Source organism: Lontra canadensis, unplaced genomic scaffold, assembly GCF_010015895.1.
Source record: "Lontra canadensis isolate GAN:19392208 unplaced genomic scaffold, GSC_riverotter_1.0 scaffold58, whole genome shotgun sequence".
NCBI classification, from domain to species: Eukaryota; Metazoa; Chordata; class Mammalia; order Carnivora; family Mustelidae; genus Lontra; species Lontra canadensis.
Genome location: NW_022631052.1, coordinates 11,148,423 through 11,168,840, shown reverse-complemented (window position 1 = coordinate 11,168,840; position 20,418 = coordinate 11,148,423). Strand labels below are relative to the sequence as shown.

At 58.7% G+C, this 20,418-nt stretch overlaps 1 protein-coding gene across 16 annotated transcripts in view; it reads left to right on the top strand.

The window, feature by feature from the left end:
• NCOR2 (nuclear receptor corepressor 2) overlaps nt 1-20,418 on the top strand; it is a 207,171-nt gene that overhangs the window by 97,912 nt on the left and 88,841 nt on the right. For 13 of the 16 annotated variants that reach the window (XM_032876484.1, XM_032876474.1, XM_032876473.1 and 10 more), the window contains 4 exons: nt 1,657-1,709; nt 11,091-11,157; nt 17,302-17,474; nt 18,405-18,498. In XM_032876484.1, the coding sequence (XP_032732375.1) occupies nt 1,657-1,709; nt 11,091-11,157; nt 17,302-17,474; nt 18,405-18,498 (387 nt within the window). The remainder of the gene's footprint in view (nt 1-1,656; nt 1,710-11,090; nt 11,158-17,301; nt 17,475-18,404; nt 18,499-20,418) is intronic. The other 3 variants (XM_032876475.1, XM_032876486.1, XM_032876483.1) reach the window with 1 other exon arrangement.

Genomic DNA, 20,418 nt, shown 5'->3' with positions numbered 1-20,418 from the left:
TCACACTCTGTACCTGGGTCTTCTACCACATTCGTGCATGGCTGCCCTGGAGGGCTCCTTCTGCGTGTGCGGGGGTGTGTGGGGACGGCAAGGGAGAGGATCACACACGCACACACACGGGCACGGGCACGGAGGAAGACAGCCAGAGAGAACGCGGGCAGAGACCGGGAGCGGACCTCTGCCTCCAGGGCCAAAGGGAGATGGCAGTTCTAGTTGTAGCTCATTTCCTCCCAGCTATGGGCATGTATTTTAACCTTTCAGGGACTTGATTTTCTCCTGCATAAAGTGGGGATGATAATTGTATCAGCCCCTGCTGGGTCACAAACCAGCTCCGAATTCTGTGGCTTAAAACAAGGACCATTCCCTGTTTCCCGTGAGTGCTGGAGGCAGCCGGGCATTTCTGTGGATTCCGCGCTCCGCTGGGCGGTGGGCTGGTGGCCGGGCTGGAGCTCCTGTGCTCTGTGTCCTCTCGGCCTCCAGCACGCCGGGCCACGCGTGTTCCCTCACGGGGAGCAGGCAGACAGGAGAGGAAGAAGAAAGGCAGACGTGTGCTGTCCAGACTCTGCTTTCACGTCTGCAGGCGTTTCACTGGCCACAGGCAGGGCGGTGGCTGGGTACAGGAGGCAGGACAGATTGGGGTCGTTCATACGTTATTGCGCCCCGATGGTGACAGTAAAGACACGGACAATCTGGGGCATTTCCACCTGCCAGGCGCTGGGCTGAGAGCTCCGCGTGCGCTGCCTCCTCTGATCTGACGACTCTGCATTGAGCCTCATCTACAGATGGGCCCCCGGGGCCAGGGAGGCTGACGTGACTCACCCGGACACACGCGGCTGGAGAGTGGCAGAGCCGCTCTGGGCGCCCAGACCAGGCCCCTGGGCAGGAGAGGCGCGGTGGCCGGCTGTGGCTGCTGTCCTTCCCCTCGCACACACTGGCTGTCAATTGTCGGCCTGGGGCCCTCCTGGCTGCTGTGCGTGATTCCTGCCGTGCACAAGCCCTCCTCTGCCTCTTCTTCCTCTTGGTGGGGGACGTGTAGCTTGCTCCTGACGTAATATTGTGATGAGCCGTGCCATCTCCTGGTGGGACACGGTGCCCGAAGCTTCTCAGGCATCTGTAGGAGGGGAGGCGGCCACAGGGCACATGTGACTTTGTTCCCCAACAGGTGCGTCATCGCCACTCTCCAGAGTGTGGGCACCCAGCTACGAGGCCCTGGCTGTTGCGAGCCTTCCTGTCCTCCCTCACCCTTGCGAATGCACGGCAGTGTTGGGCCCTTTCCTCTGCGAGGCAGCGGGGGCTGCGTGGCGTACCACGGTGTTTCGGATGCGGAGAAGTTGAGCCACTCTCCAGGCCGAGACACAGTGGACACCCAGGCCAGCCCTGCCCAGTGCCCTGCAGAGGAACCGTGGTGGCCTTGGTTGGGGCAGGGGCGGGGTGTCAGGTCACCCACAGCTGTGCCCAGAGGGTTACAGCCCGTTCCCGGCTGGGGCTGCGGGCTGGGTCCCCGTGTTCTGTTTTATGCCTGCTGGCGGCCGCTTCCCACCCCAGCGCACCGCTCCCTGGAGCCGGGGCCTGGGGCGCTGGGGCTGAAGTTGCCCGGGACGGCAGTGCGGCCCCCGGGCCTGGCCCTGAAGTGCTTTCCTCTCTCTTCCTTTGCAGCCCTTGTACAACCAGCCCTCTGACACCCGGCAGTATCATGAGAACATCAAAATGTGAGTACTCGTGGGCAGCCGTGCAGATGCGTGGCAGGTGGGGGGACAGGCCATCTGGCCTTGGGGATCTGGGCTGGGATGTGGGTTCTCAGTTCCCAGCAGGGCTCCCAGGCAGGGCCAGGTGTCAGGAAGGGGCAGGAGGGGGCAGTTTGGGCAAGAATTCTGGGCCAGGTAGGGCTGAGGTTGGGGTCAGAGCAGGCCTGGGGCAGGGAGGGGCGGAGGGAGGTGCTTGGTCCCACGAAGCACTGGGACGCAGGCCTTCAGTTGGGGAGTGCCGTGAGGACACTGCATGCACGGCTCTGGGGACAGCGAGGTGGAGGCCTGTGAAGCCTCATCCCATGGGGGAGGCAGAAACTGTTCTTGGTGGAAAGCAAGGTCAAGATGATTGTGTGAGGGGTTGGCCCTGGGTCAAGTGGGGACCTGTGATTTGGGCTCTGATGTAAGCATATTTGGGAGTGTCCCCCAGTCTGCCCAGGGGTCCCTCTGTGGCACAGCCCAGTGTGCAGCAGCTGTGAGCAGTAACCCAGCCGTGGAGACTTGCGGGGTGGACGGTATGGTATATCCCAATAATGGGTCTTTTCCCAGACAGATGCTTGGAGTGAAGAAATATCAGTTAACTGCCACATGTAGTTGGTGTGGGCTGAGCTGGCATAACGGGGCAAGAGGATTGTGCTCTAGGCTGGTGGCTTCCTGTCTTCAAGCTGGGAGGGAGGTGCTAGAGATGTGGCTACCAGAAGAGGGCTGGCTTTGGGGGAGGGGGAAGAATGCATTAATGGGAGCATAGCCTCCTTGGCTGAGGAGGGGATAATACCTCATGCTGTTATCCAGGAGCCCAAAAGGTAAAAGAGGCTGCAGAGCTTGCCCCTTGAGGGACATGCGTCTGTGGGCATTTGGTGGTGCTAGGTTAGAGGCAGACTGTTTGGGATGGGTTTGAACTGTTCAAGGTTCGTCATGGGGAGAGGGTGCAGGCATCTTTGTGTGACCTCAGAGGGCAGCACTTAGCTTGTCCAGTGGGCCGTCCAGCCCAGACTGATTGTCCGAGCTTCCCTGGGGTGGATTTGCAGGGTGTACATTGCAGTAGTGAGCTCCCCATCCCTGGAGACATGCAAACTTCACAGTAGTTTTTGAATATCTGCTGGTGTTGGTCTGGTTGTCAGGCAAGTCCCTTCTTTTGTAGTTTCTGGACTTGCGTGACTGGTCCAAGCTCTGGTGACCGAAGCGGCCACCCCCTTGCAGCTTACAGGGACTGACGGAGCAACCTAAAAATCTCTTGTTGCCGGTGAGGTCGTTGGCCTGTGTGGGCTCGGGAGCATCTGCTAGGGCTGCCTTACCTGAGGCTGCTGGTGAGCCACTGTCTGCCTGTGGCTGGCCGGGGCTGCAGAGTGGCCTCTGTTTTGGGGGGGCACTGGGATAGCACTAGGGTTCCGTGTCTGCTGTGGCCTGTGTCTTGTGTGGCCTGTAGGTGTGTCTGCTGCCCAGGCACCAAGTCCCCCTTGACGCAACTCGGTTCATGTTCCAGTCTCTTCTCAGCTTCCTGGGACCTGCCTTCCCTGGGGCCATGGCTCAGGTGTTTTCATCTGAGCCGGGCGGCCGGAAGCACTCCCTCATTCATTCATTTATTCGCTCAACACGCATTTATTGGACACCTACTGTGTGCCATAGCACTTGGGGATTCAGCTGTGAGCAAACCAAAGGCCCATGTTTCATCAAGCTTTATCTAGCAGTGGAGACAGGAAGTGAGTTAAATAAACAAGAAGATGATGAAAAGCGCTGTGCTCACCCAGCTGTCTGAAGCTGTCTGGGCTCTGATACACCCAGTCGCGTTTTCCCTTTCGGCATAACAATTCCTGTAGTAATGTCATTGTACTGAAATCTCGCACGCGTTGTTCACTAAAAAGTGAGTAATATTTGAAGCTGAATAATGTGGGTGATTTCCTTTTGTAAAAACAGCTGTAAAATCCAAACAAGAGAGGAAAAAGGTGTCCACATGAATACTATTCACAGATAAGACGCTACCACTTCTCTGTTTAAGTAGAATAAAGCTCTGAACTTGCCAAAACCAGTGCCCTGTTTTTGCACATAGCCCCCCTCCCCAGTCTTCATCAGAAAGGGCTCTGGTGTCCTAGAGCACATTCTGACTAAGCAGGTGACTCCTTGGTGAAATGTGTTCGATTCCAAATCACAGAGGGACACGTTGAAGTTTAAAACGTAGAGATGAATAATTTTAAGATATCTTACGTAAGTGGTGAATTCTATGTTAGAAAAATGTATCTATCTGTAAGCAAATTGTTTGAACTGATCTATCCTTAGAATTTTGATCTTGTTCCTAGTTTCCCACGAAAAGCCCAATAAGCTCTGTATTTTTTATCTCAATGCAGTCATCCATAAATCGGTGCGGTCATTCACTTTAAAGAATGTGTTGCACGGGTGCCTGGTCATGATCTCAGGGTCATGAGATTGAGCCCTGTGTCAGGCTCTGTGCTGGGGTTGGAGCCTGCTTAAGATTCTCTTTCTTCCTCTCTGCCCCCCACCCCCACCCCCCAGCTTGCACTCTCTCTCTCTCATTAAAAAAAAGAGAATCCTATGCAGTGGCAGATGTGGTGGGAAAGAAAAGGAGGGTGGCTTCAGCCAAGGGATCAGGGCTGGACCTGACATCGTGGGGGGCTCTTGGAGGCTGAGCGGCAGCTGGCTGTGTGGGCCTCCCTGGCAAGTGCAATAGGCAGTGCAAAGGCCCTGGGGCTGGACTGAGCTGGTGAGATCACAGAGAAGGCCAGCATGCCCCCTGGGGTAGGTGAGGGAGGGAAGGTGCCAGGCGGATCACCCAGGGCTGAGGAGGATTTCGGGTCATATTATTTATGTGTGAAGGGAGGCCTGATGAGGTTTACGCCGGGAAGTGAGGTATTGAGTTTTTGCTTTCAAAGCTCACTCTGGTGGCTGCGGAGAGAAAGGACTAGCGGTTGAGAGACCTCGGTGGAGGTGGCCATAGCCATCCAGGCAAGCAGCGGCGGGCCCGGGTGCTGTGCGAGTGGTCAGGGGTGTGGTGTGGAAGGGAAGTCCCGTGGCTGAAAAGGTCAGGGGCCGGGGCAGCTGTGGGGACAGTGAAATCCGAGGTGGATGCTGGTGTTGAGGGGCTAGTGAGGGTATGAGCATCTGGCCCTGTGGCTAGCCACTTACTCTCCGTGCCTCGGTTTCCTCATCTGTCAGGCAGGAATAAGAGTAGTTCCTGGCTCTGACGGTTGCTGAGGATTCCACGAGTTAACCTTCTCTGACGTGCCAAGTTCAGTGTCAGGCACGTGGGAAGCAGTCTGTGGTTTCTCTTCTCACTCTCTTGTCCATGTATTCTTGTCCTTTGTTCATCCAACAAACATCTACTGAGCGCTTGCTGTGTGCTAGGCCCTGTTGCGGGCCCTGGAGACACAGGAGTGGATGGGGCCTGACACTGTGATCTGGTGACAGCTTGGTAAGGACAGTGAGAGATCGGGCTGGGTGGTGGGGCCCTGTCCCCCTGCAGCCCATTCTGTCCCTCTCCTTCCTGCTCCTGTCACTGGGCCAGGTGGGAGGTTATCCCCTCCCCAGGGACCTTGCCCTGTCACTTTAATGTCCCCGTGTGCGTGCGCTGCGGCTGCACCATTAAAGTTAATTTCACGCTTGACTTCCTGCTGCGCTGGCAATTTCAGACGTGTCCACGTCACCTGTACCCACCTCTACTGCTCTCCCTCCGCCACCTGCGTCGTCGGGAGGTGTGGGGGCGGCTGCCCGGGATCTCAGCCCCACGTCTCAGGCTCTGGGGAGCAGGGGAAGGGGCCAGGGCAACCCAGGCGGACTAAACGGGCACTTCGTGGAGGGACTGGTGCGGGACCTGCTGTTCCCTGAATGGGTCTGGGGTTGGTGCCCGGGGACAGATACCGCTCCTGTGTGCTCTGCCGTGGCGACCCTTTCCCTGCTACGCCCCCTCTGGTGTCCCAACCCGGGCACTGGCCTTGCTCCTCTTACCTTCCCGGGGCCTGGAAGCCTGCTGGTTCCCGGGGTTCTCTCTGTCCCCTGCTTTTCTTGTCTTGATGTCCGATGTCTTCCTTCCTCCTGCCTCCCTTGGGGGTTGTCTGACTGGAGCTGTCAGCCCTGGAGCTGTGCAGGTGGAAAGGGCCCCGGGGACCCAGGTTGCTGGGGCAGGTTTTTGTGGTCTTGCCCTCGAGGTTCAGAGATGTTAAGGGACCTCGCTAGGGTCATCCAGCCAAACTCCTAGGCCAACCGGATCTGCACACCCACCCTATTATCTCTCCTGGGTCTCCAGTCTGGGCCTGGCCCTTGCTAGCCTGGTGACCCTGGGCAAGTCACTTGGTTTGTCTGTAAGCGGTTGCAGACCATCAGCTCGGACAGGCTCTTCTCGAGGGGCTCAGGGCCACGCTCAGGCAGGCTTCCTCCGTCTACTCTTCCCCAGCAGTTGGGGGTCCGGCTCTCCCTGAAAGCCTCTCCTCACGCCCTCTAAATCCACCATCCCCTTCACTCCCCTGGAACTCAGTGCTCTCGTTTCCCTCTGCCTGCCTATTGCTCTGCTTCCCCCGAGCCTCAGCTCGAAGCCCTCTTCTTCCAGGAAGCCTCCCCTGATAGCCCTGTTTTCTTCCTGTTTTCGAACCCTGTAGGTCCCAGGGCCTGGCCAGACTCTCCTTGGACGTCCACAGTCTCCAGCCCCTTATCGCTCCCTCCTCGTTTTTGCGTCTCCTCCCAGGTCCAGCACCAGATGACGAGGCTTGGGTTTCCTCACAGGTTGTGGTTTTATAAACTCTGACTTCTCCCGGAGATGAGAGCTTTCCTCTGGATCCCTATAAATGCCTCTATTGGCAAGCTTATCATGCTGCCGGTTTGCCAGCCCTTCTAGAGCCCTCTTATTAGAGACTGTGTTCCCTTTTTGCCAGAAAAAAGATCACAGCAGAAAAGATTTGTCTGCTGTAAGCTATTTGCATCTCCGATACCAAAACATTTCTTGGGACAAAATAAACACTCCAAGAATGTTGGCCAGAAGAATGTTGAACAAGTGGACACCCTAAGCCAGATGTCTAGGGGATTGTGACCAGACGCATGCCCGCAGGGCCGAGGGGGAAAGGTAGGGTGGGGAAGGGCTGGCGGGAGGTAGTAGGGAGTGGGGGGGACTGTGGCGAATGGTGAGCTCATCGTCCTTGTAAAGCGGTGGTCCGGCCTCAGTCCCCAGCCTGTGGCCGTGAGGGGCTGTGCCAGACTGCCTGATCTTTACAGAGAAACTTTACGTTCAGCTTTTTATGCAACAGCTTCTGGTTTTCAATACTGGCAGCGACTTCAGATTTTTTAGAAAGCACGGCCGTGCAAACACAGCGCTCTCACCGGCGGGCTCCGCTGGGTGGACTGTGCCCGTTTGCAACCTGCCGACTCGACATTTGTCCTCTTTGGCAGTCCGTGGCTGCCTCTGGGCACCAGGCACAGTGCTTGCTTTGGAAGGAAAGTCAGATCCGCCGGGGAGAACTACTGCCCGGTGGGGACTGCAGGAATCACAGGGACCCCGTGAGACTGTGTCCTCGCCGTGGCTGTCCCAGGGTCCGCCCGGTCAGTTTACCCCAAAGCGAGCGGCTGGAGACCGCAGCGGCTTAGCCTGTCCCAGCCCTGGAGGCCAGCAGTCGGGCCTGAAGGGGAGCCGGGGCCCTGGTCTCTCCAGGGAAGGAGGCTTCCGAGCCTTTCCCAGCTTCTGCTTTTGGCTGGCTTCCCGGGCGTCCCTTGGCTTGTAGACACTCTGCGGTCTCCTTGGTCTCCTCGTGTCATCTTGCCTGTGTGTCCCCCTCCACATCCACGCTTCACCTTTGTATAAGGACGCCCTCCTCATGACTGTGTGCTAGCTCGATGACCTCTGTGAAGACCCGGTTTCAAATCGGCTTGTTTTCTGAGGAATGGGGGAGGTTTGGGACTCCCAGCATCATGGAGCCCCCGCACGTTCTAAAGTCGCTGTATTTCACTATGGCATTTCAACACAGATCCTGACCCGGTTTTTAAAATTTATTTAAAAATAGCTAGGTTTAGGGGTACCTGGGGGGCTTAGTCAGTTAAGCGTCCGACTCTTGATTTCTGCTCAGGTCATGGTCTCAGGGTCATGAGATCGAACCCCATGTCAGGCTCCCTGCCCAGTGCGGAGTCTGCTTGAGATTCTCTCTCTCCCTTTATCCCTCCCTCTGCTCAGGCGCTCTCCCCTTCTGTCCAAATAAATAAATAAAATCTTTTTTTTTTTAAGCCAGATTTACAGAAGAATGGCCAAGATAATACAGAAAATTTCCTGTATCTCCTCTACCCAGGGTCCCCTAACAGGAACATTTTACGGAAGTGAGGCTGCTCTCCTCAGAACTGAGTGACCGTGGGACAGTGCTCTGCGCCAACCCAGAGACTTTCTGTGGATTTTTCTAGTTTTTCCACTTAGATCTGTTTTCTGGTCCAGGCTCTGATGGCCAATTTCCGATTTGCACTTTGTCCCCGTTTTCCCTCGATGTTCCTGACCCTTTTGAAGAGTTGTGGTCAGGGGTTTGGTAGAATGTCCCTTGGTTTGGGTTTGCCTGGTGTTTTCTCACGAAGGGGCCAGGCGTGGATGTGGGGGAAGAGCCCCACAGAGGAGAGGAGCCGCCCTCCCCTCCGGCGCCCGTCGGGCACGAGGCTGGCTGTCTTGCTTTGCTGTGCTCCGGGCTTTGGGAGCGCGTCACGGATCCGGCCTGCGTCCCCTGCAGGGGCAACATCACGGAATTTATGGCCACAAGTCACAAATGCCTAGTGACCATTTGGGGGAAGAGACTTCGACGCGATGCACGTGTCCTGTTTTTTCTCCACGTGTGGCCGAGTCTTGTGCGGTTCCCACGTGGGTCTCCCTGCAGCAGCTTGGGCTGGGGTGTTCCTGTGGGGGGTTTCCGTCCCCCACCTTCATGGTACGCGTATTAATTGGAATTCTGTAAGGCACGTTTGCTCTTTCTTCCTTGTTTTTCACCTCAGTCATTTATTTCCATCCGCGCAGACTCGTGGATGTTTATTCCGGTCTTTGGCTCACAGTCCAGCGCCCGCCAGCCTTCTTGTGGTGCTCAGGTCCTCCTGGCTTTGGCAGTCCCCCGCTCAGGCTAGGTCTTGCATCCCTCTGATCTTTTAATTTTTTTTTTTTTTTATTCTTTTTAGCCCCTCTTTTCTTAAAGATGCTCTGGGCTCTCCTTGTGTATTCCTGCCCCAGCTCTGGGATCCGCCACCCCTCCAGAGAGAAATGGCTTTCTTGTTGGAGAAGCATGTGAGGAACCGAGACCTTGGAGCTCCCAGGTTCGCTGCCTTGGGCTGTCCTTGCTTCTCCGTTTTCTCAGCTCTATCCGTCCTTTTAAAAGCCCAGACCCCTCGCTCTGCCCAGACCAAGGCCCCGTGCAGCCGGCCCTGCCAGCCTCGCGCCTCTCCTTCCTCCTGCCCCCCTGCTCTTGCCCGCTGCTCTCCAGCCACACGGGCCTTCTGTGGTCCTTCAAGGACTCGGAGTGTTCCGACCCCCGGGCCTTTGAACTTGCAGTCCTCTGCCTGGAGCGCCCTTCCCTGTGCTTCTCTCCACCGCTGGGTCCTTCTGCTGATCCAGATCGTGTGCGGGGCCCTCTCTGAGACTTTCTGTACCACTGCATCTAAAATAACTACACCCACGCCCTCCCCCCCAGGCACTAGCCCACCATCCTGTTCAAGTCTCTGAATCCGGGATTATCTGGATGACCTTGCTGATTGTCTGTGGGACTCCTCCATGCATCAACTCTGCAAGGGCCGGGAACTCTGCTCAAGGCTGTGTCCCCAGAGCCTAGAAGAGTGCCTGCAATTAGGTGCTCAGTAATCAGCAGCTAAATAACCGAGGACACGAGCACATGATGTCACTGTGCCCCCTTTTCAGATGGGGGTGTTGAGGCCGGGAGGCCCTCTGATGTTGCTGAAACACCTCGTCATGGAACGAAGTGTTCTCTTCTCAGCCTGTGTGACTGAGGACCCCCGGGCACACCCTGTTGGGAACAGGGCAGGGGAGGCTGATGTCGGTGGGGAGGCCCCGGCTAACTTGAGACCAGGATGACTCTGGGAGGCAGGGATCCCCTCCCTGCCGATCCTGGAAATGGCGTGGTGTATCCTTGTCAGGAGTCAGAGAGTGGACAAAGCTTGAACCCTGCTGGGGTCCGTGGGGGGCTCCAGAGAGGGGATGCTGTCCACACTTTTGCTGTGGCCTTTCCCTCCTAATTAAGAGGGACCGTACTGGCCTGTTAGTGTCCTTGGACTTGAGACCGTGTAGTGAGTATGCCAACCTCCTGCTGGAGGTCACTGGGGGTCAGGAGACGCTTGTTCACTGGGGATAGCCGTGTGGTGGCAGACCTAAGGACAGCTGGGCCTGGCAGTGGGGCCTTCCAAGGTGGTGGTGTCTGTCTGTGGGGGCCAGGAGGCTAAAGAGAGTGACCTCCATGGGGTGCCTGTGTCGGGTTGTTTCCAACTCCTTTAGCCCCCATGAGGCGTGTGCAGGGGGAATTTTGCCTGTCCATCAGGGCCTGGACTCCCACCACCTCCCGAGGTTAGGGTCCTAGGTGGCCCTTGGAAACTCCGAGAGGATGGTTAGGGTATGGTTTTTTAGCTTCTTGTGGGGTTTGGACACCACTGAGACCATGAGGAAGTCGGAGCACCCCTCCCCAGAGATGCTGGGTGCCACTGCACACCTGGGTCGGGGTGAGTAACTCCTGGGTCTCCCCAGGAGGTCTGCCTGACGCCCCCAGGCCCACCCAGGTATCGACTGTAGCACTCACTAGTGTCTGGAGGCTGTGAGGAGGGGCTGAGGGAAAGGAGACCTGAGGGGTCCTGCCTCGCTAGCCGCTACCCACCCATGCTGCCCTACTTAAGGGACCTCTGCCTGGCACAGGTCTGAGGAGCCCAGAGGCCATTGTGTGCAGCTTGGTTGGAGCTGGCCGGCAGACACCTGTCTCTGGGTGGGGTGGCCACCGTGCTTAGGGTCTTGGTTTGTCTGGCCCACGTTCCTGGTCTTAGCCTGTGGATGTTTCTCTGCGGTTGGTTTTCCAGAAGGGCTCCTGGGCCTGTGTGGATGGCAGCTTGGGGAGGGCGGGAAGCACTGACACCTTCCCCCACTGGGAGCCCCTCTTCTGCACACTGTGCTCACTCAGTCTGAATGTGGGTGAGGGCCCCTCATTGGGGGAGAAGAGGGACACACATTGGCCGTTCATGGCTCCCTCTGGGGAGCTATGGGCATCTCTTAGCTCCCTGAGAGCCAATGCAGGGGTCAGCTTAGGTCTTGCTGTCAGGAAACAGCTTGATGAAGGACAGGCTCTCTGAAACCCTGTGTTACTGACCTGCCCCGTGTGCTCTTTTCCTTCCACTTAGAAACCAGGCGATGCGGAAGAAGCTAATCTTATACTTCAAGAGGAGGAACCACGCTCGGAAACAATGGGTAAGCCGTCACTGGAGCCCCCTGGCCGCTCCCCTGGGCCAGGCTTCCTGGGCAGTCCAGGCCGCCCGGGCCACTTCAGGCCGTGCCCACGGGACCTCCTGGCCTGCAGCTGTCTCTGCTGCGCGTCCAGGCCATGGAGAAAGGCCAGGGTCAGCAGGGCAAACGGGAAGGGGTAGCAGCTGCTACGGTGAGGCCAGGGCTCGGGGCTCAGCTGCCCCAGGATGCCCGGGGCCTGGAATTCTGCCGCTCCTTTTCCAGCCTGGAAAGGGAGAGAGAGCAGTATATTGGCCTGGGAGGCTGGTTGCTTGTCAGAGGACCCGTGGGCTTTCTAGGCCAGAAGAGAGAGGTTTGTTGGAAGAGACGAGGCTGGGGTGGGCCATGTGCTGGCGGCGGCTGTGGGGAGCTCCCTCAAGAGATGAGGTTTCCCCGCATCCAGGGAGGCCCCTCGCTGGCTCCAGTAGCAGCGGCTGCGTCATGAGTCAGGGGTGCGACTCCTGCGTCAGGCCATGTGCTCTGGGCTCTCATCTGGGAAACGGGCCCAAGGTGGAGAGAGAGTGTGTGAGGGAACACGTGCAGCTGGGGGTCAGGGTGGCTGATTCCCTGGGGGGCGGGGGAGGACCCAGCGAGGGAGGGGAAGTCACTCATTAGACTCTCCGCCGTGAGGGAAGGGCCGGCTCAGATGAGCTGAAGCAGTACAGGAATTTGTGTCTGGAAAGGTCCTTCAGGTGGAGTTCAGGAGTGGTTTGATCCTGTTTTACCTTCCTTTCTAGGCAGTTTTTTTTTGAACTCTGTATGTCAGCACATTGACAGACCGGTTTCTCTGTGGGACCTGAATTCCTGTGGCAGATCTGAGTCTTGTAGAGCCAGAGGGAGGGCTGTCCGTCCTTGGACCACCTCCCCAAAGCTCTGATTGGACCATTTGAAGGCCTGGTCCCTCTGAACCCACCCTGCTCAGGCCCCAGACCTCACTTGGGTCCCGGAAGAGAGGAGACACTTCTGGCACAGATGCTGGGTGGCTGGGAAGCTGGCAGGTGGCACTTGGACCCCAGAGGTCCATGGGGGTGAGAAGTGGTGGGCTTCTTGCCTTTCCTTTCTCAACTTCCTCAGACTCCTGGAGTCACTGGATAGTGACCAGAGGTGGAGTGGATGGGGCTCTTGAAAGCGGGCATCACATCTTATTCATTGAGCTCAATATACAGCCAGGATCTGCTGTGAGCCTGGTACAGTGGCTGAGCAGAGGAGGCACAGTGAGAAGTGCTGTGTGGAGGGACACCCTGCATGTCCTGGGCGGTGAACTCAGTACAGAAGTGGGAATGACAAGGAAGGACCAGCTGTGTGGAAATCTGTGCAGTATCAGGCAGCGGGCATAGCAAGTGCAAAGGCCCTGTGGTTGGAACTAGCTTGGGTAGGACAGCATAGACTGTAGTAGGCAAGTCTGGAGTGCCGTGCCTGAGTTGGGGGTCACAGCTGACGTGAATGGGATGGGAGCCAGGTCACGATCACTTAGACACACTTGCCTCCAACCGGGATGGAGCATTCAGCTTTTATTTCAAATGCTGCGGGACTCTTAATTTATTCTTTTAAGTGTGTTCTCAGTAGCAATGTGAGGTCCTTATTATGAGAATATTCAGTCCAACAGGAAATTTAAGAGAATATAGTAAACACCTATATTCCCACTGTGTAGACTTGGTCACGGCTAACACTTCTTTGCTGAGGGTGTGTGCGTGTGTGTGCATGTGTTCCCGTGCAAGTATGAACATTGCTGTCGTCGAACTGGTAGGAAGTAGGTGCAGGCCTTCTCCCTGATGGCCCTGCACCCATCTCCTGAGAGGACAGGAAGTGCTCTCATCGCCACACTGAGGAGCGAGCAGCTGTTCCCTGCGATCTTCCAGCCTCGGCCACGTTCATGTCCCCTGTGGCCCTGTCTGCGGATGAGGTTCATTTTGGGCAGGAGGAAGAAACTCTAATGTACACTTTAGAAGGATCCGTGTAGTCACTTGGGGGTCCCTTGAGAGGGTGGAGGGAATGTGGGCTTATTTAAAGATAGAGGAATCGCAGACTAAAAAGAAATTGGGGGTATCTCTGAGGCCAGGCTGAGCCCATCTTAAGAGAGGTCCTTCGCGAAGCTGTAGTGGGAGGGCATTTGGAATGACCTCGCTCTTGTTCTTCTGTAATGAGCCCAGAGCCCCTGATGCATGATTTTCAGTAAGGATGGGGAGGGTCTTGGTGCAAATGCCCCCCCCAACCTCAGATCTGTATGGCCTCCCCCTACCGTGTGCCAGCCCCCACTCAAACTGGGGATCCCCACTCCTTAGAGGTTCCAGGGACCACAGGTCAGCTGTCCACAGTGCCCGCACTCCTGCCTTGCCAAGAGAGCCAAGGCTTTGCCCCCAAAGGGACACGAACATGAACCTCCCGGGTTACCCTGCCCTTCCCTGGGAAGCTGAGCCCAGCCCCCTGAGAAGCCAGACTTGGGGGTGAGGGTGGGGGTGAGGCTGTGCTGTGGGTACAGGGGCTCAGGTTCATGGCCTGCGGAGTGTGATCTGGGGAGTGCTCTCTCGCCCCCGGCCTTACTTCTCCTCCTCTTGGAAATGGGGCTGGGGGCAGGGCGTTGGAGACACGTACTTGCTGCGGGAGGGTTGAGAGCAATGCGTGGTGAAGGGGGTGCGTGTGACAGCCGTGGGGGACTTGCAGGGAGGGTCAGCCGGGGGGAGTGCCCCGCACGGAGGATGGGGTCCGTGTTTCCTGAGGTTGCTCTACATGACCACAAGCCAAGCCACTGAAGACAACAGGAATGAGTTCTCTGATGGCTCCTGAGGCCGGAAGTCCAAAGTCAAGGTGTGGGCAAGGGTGCTCTCGCCAGAGGCCGTAGGGTGGATCTCGGCTGCCTCTCCCAGTCCCTGGGGCCCCGGCATCCCTGTGCCGTGGCTGCGTCACTCTGGTGTCAGCCTCTGTAGGTACAGGGCTGTCTCCCCATCTCTGCTCTCACGTGGCACGTGACTGCATGGCTCAGAGCTCCCCCTAATCCAGGACAACCTCATCTCGGGCGCTTGGTCAAATAAGGTCAAATAATCTACAGATTGGGGGTCACCCTTCAGCCCACCGCCGTGGGCACTGGCTTGTTTTCAGCATAGTCTGTCTTCCGCGTTCCCGGGCTTGTCCCCACCCGCCCTGTCATTTACATGCTTTCAGAGCCAGCGGAAGATTTGCTCACCCTCTGCCATCCCCCGCACCCCCCGAGTTTCCCTGCTTTCCGTGCTGGGGCTTTTCCCAGACCCGCCCCAGCATCCCTGACTTGCTTCTGCAGCCTGAGCGCCGGGTAAGCCGGGGGCGGGCAGAGTTGCCGCCTGTCACCGTCCTCCCTCATGAACACGCTGCAGGGGAGGCCGGGAGCCCCGGGGCTCAGGATGGCCCGTGCGGAGAGCTTTCTGCAGGTTCTGCGAGCCCCGTCCGGCTGAGCCCTGCAGGGTGGCTGCGGGCGGTCGTGCCTGCCCTGCGGGTCGGGAGGTGACCGCAGAGGCCGGCTCCCCTGGCCAGCTGGCTCCCGCTGCCCTTCTCTGACACCAGCCTCCTTCCCCCCATCCCTTGGTCTGAGACCGCCTTCCCCAGTGTTGAGGGAGCCCCTTCTCCCCTCGCCTCCCACATCGCGCCCCGCAGGGCAGGAGGATTCAAATCTTGGTGCTGCTGGGCGTCTGGGGCTGGTCATTTGGCTTCAGCCCTCGGGTCCCTCCTCTGTTCCGTGAGGGATTTCCACCCACCTCATGGGGTTGCTGAGTGAGAGGCCGCACACGGCGTGCGCGGGGTGACACCAGGCATGCAGTGGGCCTGCGGTCACTGTGGGATGGAAAGAGAACAGCCGTGTGCGTCGGACTCAGAATGGCTCCCAAAGTCACAGCAACGAGAGCAGCGTGGTGGTGGCATAAGGACCAACCCGAGCCCTGTGGGACAGACGGGAGGAGCTCAGAATAAGCCCTCACACCTGTGGCCGGGGTCTTTCACAAGAGGCCGGATCCGAATCCACTCGGAGAGAAAGCCTGGTCTCCTGAGCAAACGGTGCTGGGACGGCAGGTCCCCACATGCCCAAAATGTGCCGGGACTGCCACCTCCCGGAGCTGAAGCAGACACCAACTCAGAGTCAGCCAAAGGCCTGAATGCAAGAACTGAAACCGTAACATTGCTCGGGAGAAACACAGCGGTGACACTTCGTGACCTTGGGTTTGGCCGTGGACTCTCGGGTATGACACCAAAAGTGCCATCAGCAAGGGACGAGCAGGTGCATCAGACGTCGTCAGTCCCTGTCGGCCACGGCTGCCGGGATCCTGGCTCCCGCTCCTGCACCAAGTGATGCCCGGCAGGGGGCTGACCTGCCAGGCTCTGAGTCCCACCTGGATGACAGGGTTGGTAGTCGTGGCCCGGGCGGGGTCTGGGTGGGTCTGCCCGCAGGAAGCACTCTGCTCTGTGCCCGGCGTGGGGCTCAGGAACGTTCAGCCAGTGTCAGGGTGGGGGCGGGGCTGGTGAGGGTGATCCCTGGCTGCGGGCACCAAGAGGTGGGGATGCCATCTGCTCCGAAGATGGACCGTGGTGGCCAGGGCACGGAGGCCCTGCTCCTTGCCCTCTGCAGACGCTTGCTCCCAGCACCCACACATGGGCTTAGCTCTGCCCTCGTGTCTCTAGGGTGAGCGTTGGGGGGGATTTGCTTCCTCCCCTGGTCAGTGGGTCCACCCCAGGGAAGTCCTGCTGAGTGGTCCTGCTCCCTGGGGAAGGCTTTGTCCTCTAACGAGATGTCCCCAGGCGCCCAGTGCAGTAGACACGGGTCCTGTGTCTTCTCCAGTAACTTGTTTTCCTTTGCTGGTTTTGTGAGCTTTTCTCCCCATCCTCGCATCTGACACATTTTCTCGCTCTTGTCCATCAGACTGCAACCTCTCCGGCAGGGGCCGTGGGGGTAGGATGGGTCCCATGCTGTGATGGTGACAGGTTGGATGTCCCTTGCCCCTGTCCCTGTGCCCAGTGGGGGGCTGTCTATGCCACAGAGCTGTGAACAGCGTGGCTCTTGTCCGCTGCTGGAACCACGTCCCGATCTCTAGCAAGTTATTAGAGCAGCCCACATACATGTGGAGCCCCGGGGAGTTAGGGGTCAAGTTCTGCTCCCTGTCAAAGCTGGCCTGACTTCCCCTTAGGGACGGCTGCCCTGCTGGGTTTGCTGAAGTCCAAGGTCATAGGTTGCCTTAGTCAGGCTGAAATGCAGGATGGGGAGGAGTGTCTGATCACGAGGACGAGAGAGGGGTTTTCTGATTGTGCTGAAGCATTGGGAGGGCGTTCAAGCGAGACTCCCAGACCGTGCCATCTGTCCAGCACAGCTGTTAGAGACGGGAGATTGGGGTCTTATGGGCGGCTTTTTGCTCCCCACCTGCTCGAGGTCCAGGTCACCTTGGAGATGTGGAAGCCAGGCAGCTACGTTCCTGGCTGGGTGGGGGGAAAACAGCAGGTGGCACTGTGGTTAGACGTGGAGGGGGGACTTCCTTGTCCAGGAGAGGTGGCAGAGGCTCCTCGGGACTTCACCTACAGTCCCTGCGTCTGGGAGCATGGCGGAGCCTGAGGCCAGGGAATGAGGAAGTTTTCAGGAAGGGAATGCTTTCTAGGGGGCTGTCGCCACGCTGACAGACACCCCAGAGCCTCGCCGTCTAACATAACTTCCTTCCATGGTGGAAATGCTCTGTGTGTGTGCTGTCCACTCCGGATGGTCGCCCTTCCCGCACGTAGCTGTGGTGTCCAAGAAAATGTGTCTGGGGGTCCCAGGGTCTGGATTTTAAATGTTGCTGGATGTTAATGGGATTTGGACTTGGTCATGTGGCTGGTGGCTCTTGCACTGGATGAGACATTTCTAGAACGAGGCCTGGCACGTGGCCCATCTCCCAGGGAAGGAGGCAGCCAGGCCCGAAGCCTGCGGGTTTTCTTGGGACCCAGGTCCGCCCAGGTCTCTGTGTCACCGCGTGTGTCACCGTGTGTGTCTGCATCGGCGCCTGCCTGTGTGACCATGTATGCGTCTGTCCAGAGTGGGCTGGGAGCGCGGCTTGGGGGCGTGGGGCCCGGCGTCCGGGTGGGGGATGACCCACTGATCGGTGCTCCCTGTGCCGTGCTCCCCAGGAACAGAAGTTCTGCCAGCGCTATGACCAGCTCATGGAGGCCTGGGAGAGGAAGGTGGAGCGCATCGAGAGCAACCCCCGGCGACGGGCCAAGGAGAGCAAGGTGCGCGAGTACTACGAGAAGCAGTTCCCTGAGATCCGCAAGCAGCGCGAGCTACAGGAGCGCATGCAGAGGTGAGCTGGGGCCGGGGCCTGACTGCCTCCCGCCCACCCCGCCCACCACTGCCGTTCCTCCACGTCGCCCCGAGGACCCCAGACAGCAGAAGAGCCACAGCTGCTGTGACACGGAGAGCGCGGCAGGGTCTCCCGCCGGCGACCCGGGGCCACGTGAGGTCCGTGCATGACTCGCTCAGAGCCTGCGTGGCCTTCATGCTTCTCTGAAACTCAGATCTGCTTTGGCGGAGCGAGCTCTCTTTCCTACCAGCCGTGGGAGCTGCCTTCGTTTACATGGGCTGTGTGGTCCCTGACGGCAGCCGGAGATCCTGGGTGTGGGTCGGAGGCGGGAGGGCCTCCTGCTGGCTTGGAAGCCAGATCCGGATGCTGGTCTCCCGTGGCGGTCTTGAGGCCTGTGTGAGACCCGGTGTAGGTGTGCCCGGTACACAGTAGGCGCCTGGGGACGCGTAGCTGCGGTTTTGTTGCTATGTGGATAGGGCGAAGGGCGACGAGCAGCGATGATGGCGCTTCCATTCTTTCCTGGACGCTCACAGTCCACAGCTCACTGAGTGCCCCCTCCCAGCCCTGGCAGCCGGGGAGCCATACTATCCCCCTGTTACAGGGAGGAAACTGAGGCCCAGGTCCTGAAGAGGTGGGGCTGGGATTTCAACAGGCATGTGTGGGGCTGGGTTTTGGGGGGCATCTTAGGAGAGAAGATGGGATGGAGCCCCTGCGGCATTCCTGGGTCAGGGCGGGGGCTCCGTGCCGTCCCCTGGACCCCACAGCCTGGAGCGGTCCCTGTGGGTATGAGAGGCCTGGCCCCTTTACACCTTCCTCCCTGCCGCCTACACTCTGCTTATGGGGAAGTTGTGGGTTTGGTCTGTGCTGTGGTGCCTGCTGGAGTCCCGGCTGCCGAGGGGCCGGTCCTGAGTGTGTCCCTTTGGTCTCCAGCAGGGTGGGCCAGCGGGGCAGCGGGCTCTCCATGTCGGCCGCCCGCAGCGAGCACGAGGTGTCTGAGATCATCGATGGCCTCTCGGAGCAGGAGGTAAGAGCACGGCCTTGACTCTGGCCTCGGCTTCACTCCCCTCTGGCCACCACCCATGGGAATGTCCTGACAGGAAGCAGAATTTATCCTGATGGTTGAAATCAAGGGGCTCGTTCCTGAAGTGTGGGCAGAACCAGCACAGGCTATTGAGGCCCAGGGGCAGTGGCTGTCACCTGTCTCTAAGCCTAAAGGACCAGCAGAGAAAGGGGTGTTGCCTGGCAGTGGCCATCTGGCAGGACATGGCCCTGGGGGTGATCACAGGCTCGGCTGCAGCCTGGTGCCCCAGTGGGGAGGTAACGGGGAGTGTACTGGCTGCTCTCGGCCCCTCCCGTCGTTCCCAGTGCCTCCCATTGGCTGAGCCCAGCCAGAGACCAGAGGCAGGGGTGCCTGAGACCTGCTTTCTAGGTCAGCTCCTCAGTGCCCAGACTGGGGGCAGATGGACAGTTCCCCACACACCAATTGTCCACCAGGCTGGCGGCCTTCTGTCAGGACCCATGGCCCTTAGCGCAAATGCACTCTCTTTGTTCCCTCGGGCCCCTCTGGGATGCCTGGGTGGCCAGAACGCAGCCGGGATGACCCTGGTGGTGGTCTGGGGGCCCAGAGACAATCGGGAAGTAGAGGGGGCATTTGCCTAGAGAACTCTGGGTGCCAGCCTGGTCCGTCCTCAGTCTCGAAGGTTAAGCGTTTGACCTGCTTGACCTGCTTGTTCCCGACACCACGGTAGACATGAGGGAGTCTCATCAAGGGAGGGGAGTGCAGTCTTCTTCCCTGGGGACTTGGATCCAGTGGTACAGCGGCTACTGGCAGCTCGTGGCTCCTTAAACTGAAATTAACTAAAAGGAGAGAAAACCAAGACTCCAGCTCCTTGGTCACACTAGACACAGTGTGCCACGTGTGTTTGGCTGGTTCGTGGCTGCCACATGGGGTGGGGCAGGCAGGGGACCCCTGCATTACTGGAGCCAGACTCCAGCTGCTGATTCTCCCACTGGACAGACCTCCGAGTCCGGGGCGGGGCACCCTCCTCCTCATTCCAGGCCCTGCCCCTAGACGTTCCGAGTTAGCTGGTCCAGGATGGAGCCCAGCACGCTGCATTTTTACCAAGTTACCCACATGATTTTGATGCATATGGTTCAGACTGTCTGGCCATGAAAAGAGATCTTCTTTTTAAAACTTCACATGGTACGTCCCTATTCTGAGCACCATCCAGTCCCCAGAAAGCAGAACTCAGCCCTTGCCCGCGGTCATACCTGCCAGTTTGCTCCGGCTCCTATCCCGTGGGTGCTGTGGCTACGTGCCCGTCCCGCAGGGGTGTGGGCACCGGTTCAGTTTGCCTTGGAAGCCAGAGAGGGGCGGGTGGCCCTTTCCCGAGTGTTTCCGGCCTGATGGCCAAGGGCGAGTGGCATCCCCGCTGACTCAAGTTCCCCAGGCCCCAGCCATCATGCCAGAGGTGCACTTCCCCAGGTCCCGGCGACATGAGCAGGTGGCCACTGGCCTCCTGGGACTGTTGAGGGGTGGCAGTTGGGTGAGGTGGTGGGAAAAGGGTATTTATGTAGAACAAAGACCTCCCCTGACTAGAGGTTCCCCTGGAAGGTAGAAGGAGGGGGCTGGGTGGGAGGAGAGGTGCAGCCCTGACCCTGCAGGGAGCTTTTAGCAGGCACGGTGTATGCCCAGGAAGGCAGACCTCAGGAGGGCAGAGTGAGGGGTCCTGCCAGGGGAGAGCTCTGCCTGTTACCAGGCCCGTGGTCTGCCATCCGTGCACATTGGGGGCAGCCGAGGACAATGGGAGAGGTCTTGGTGCTGGAGGCTGTGCCAAGTGCTGGGAGGGTCAGGCCTCCGGCGGCTGGCAATTGGGGGTGGGTGGGGGAGAGGGGTGGGGAGGAGATCCCTCTGGGAGCTGGGGCTCAGGGCTGTGTGCTCCTG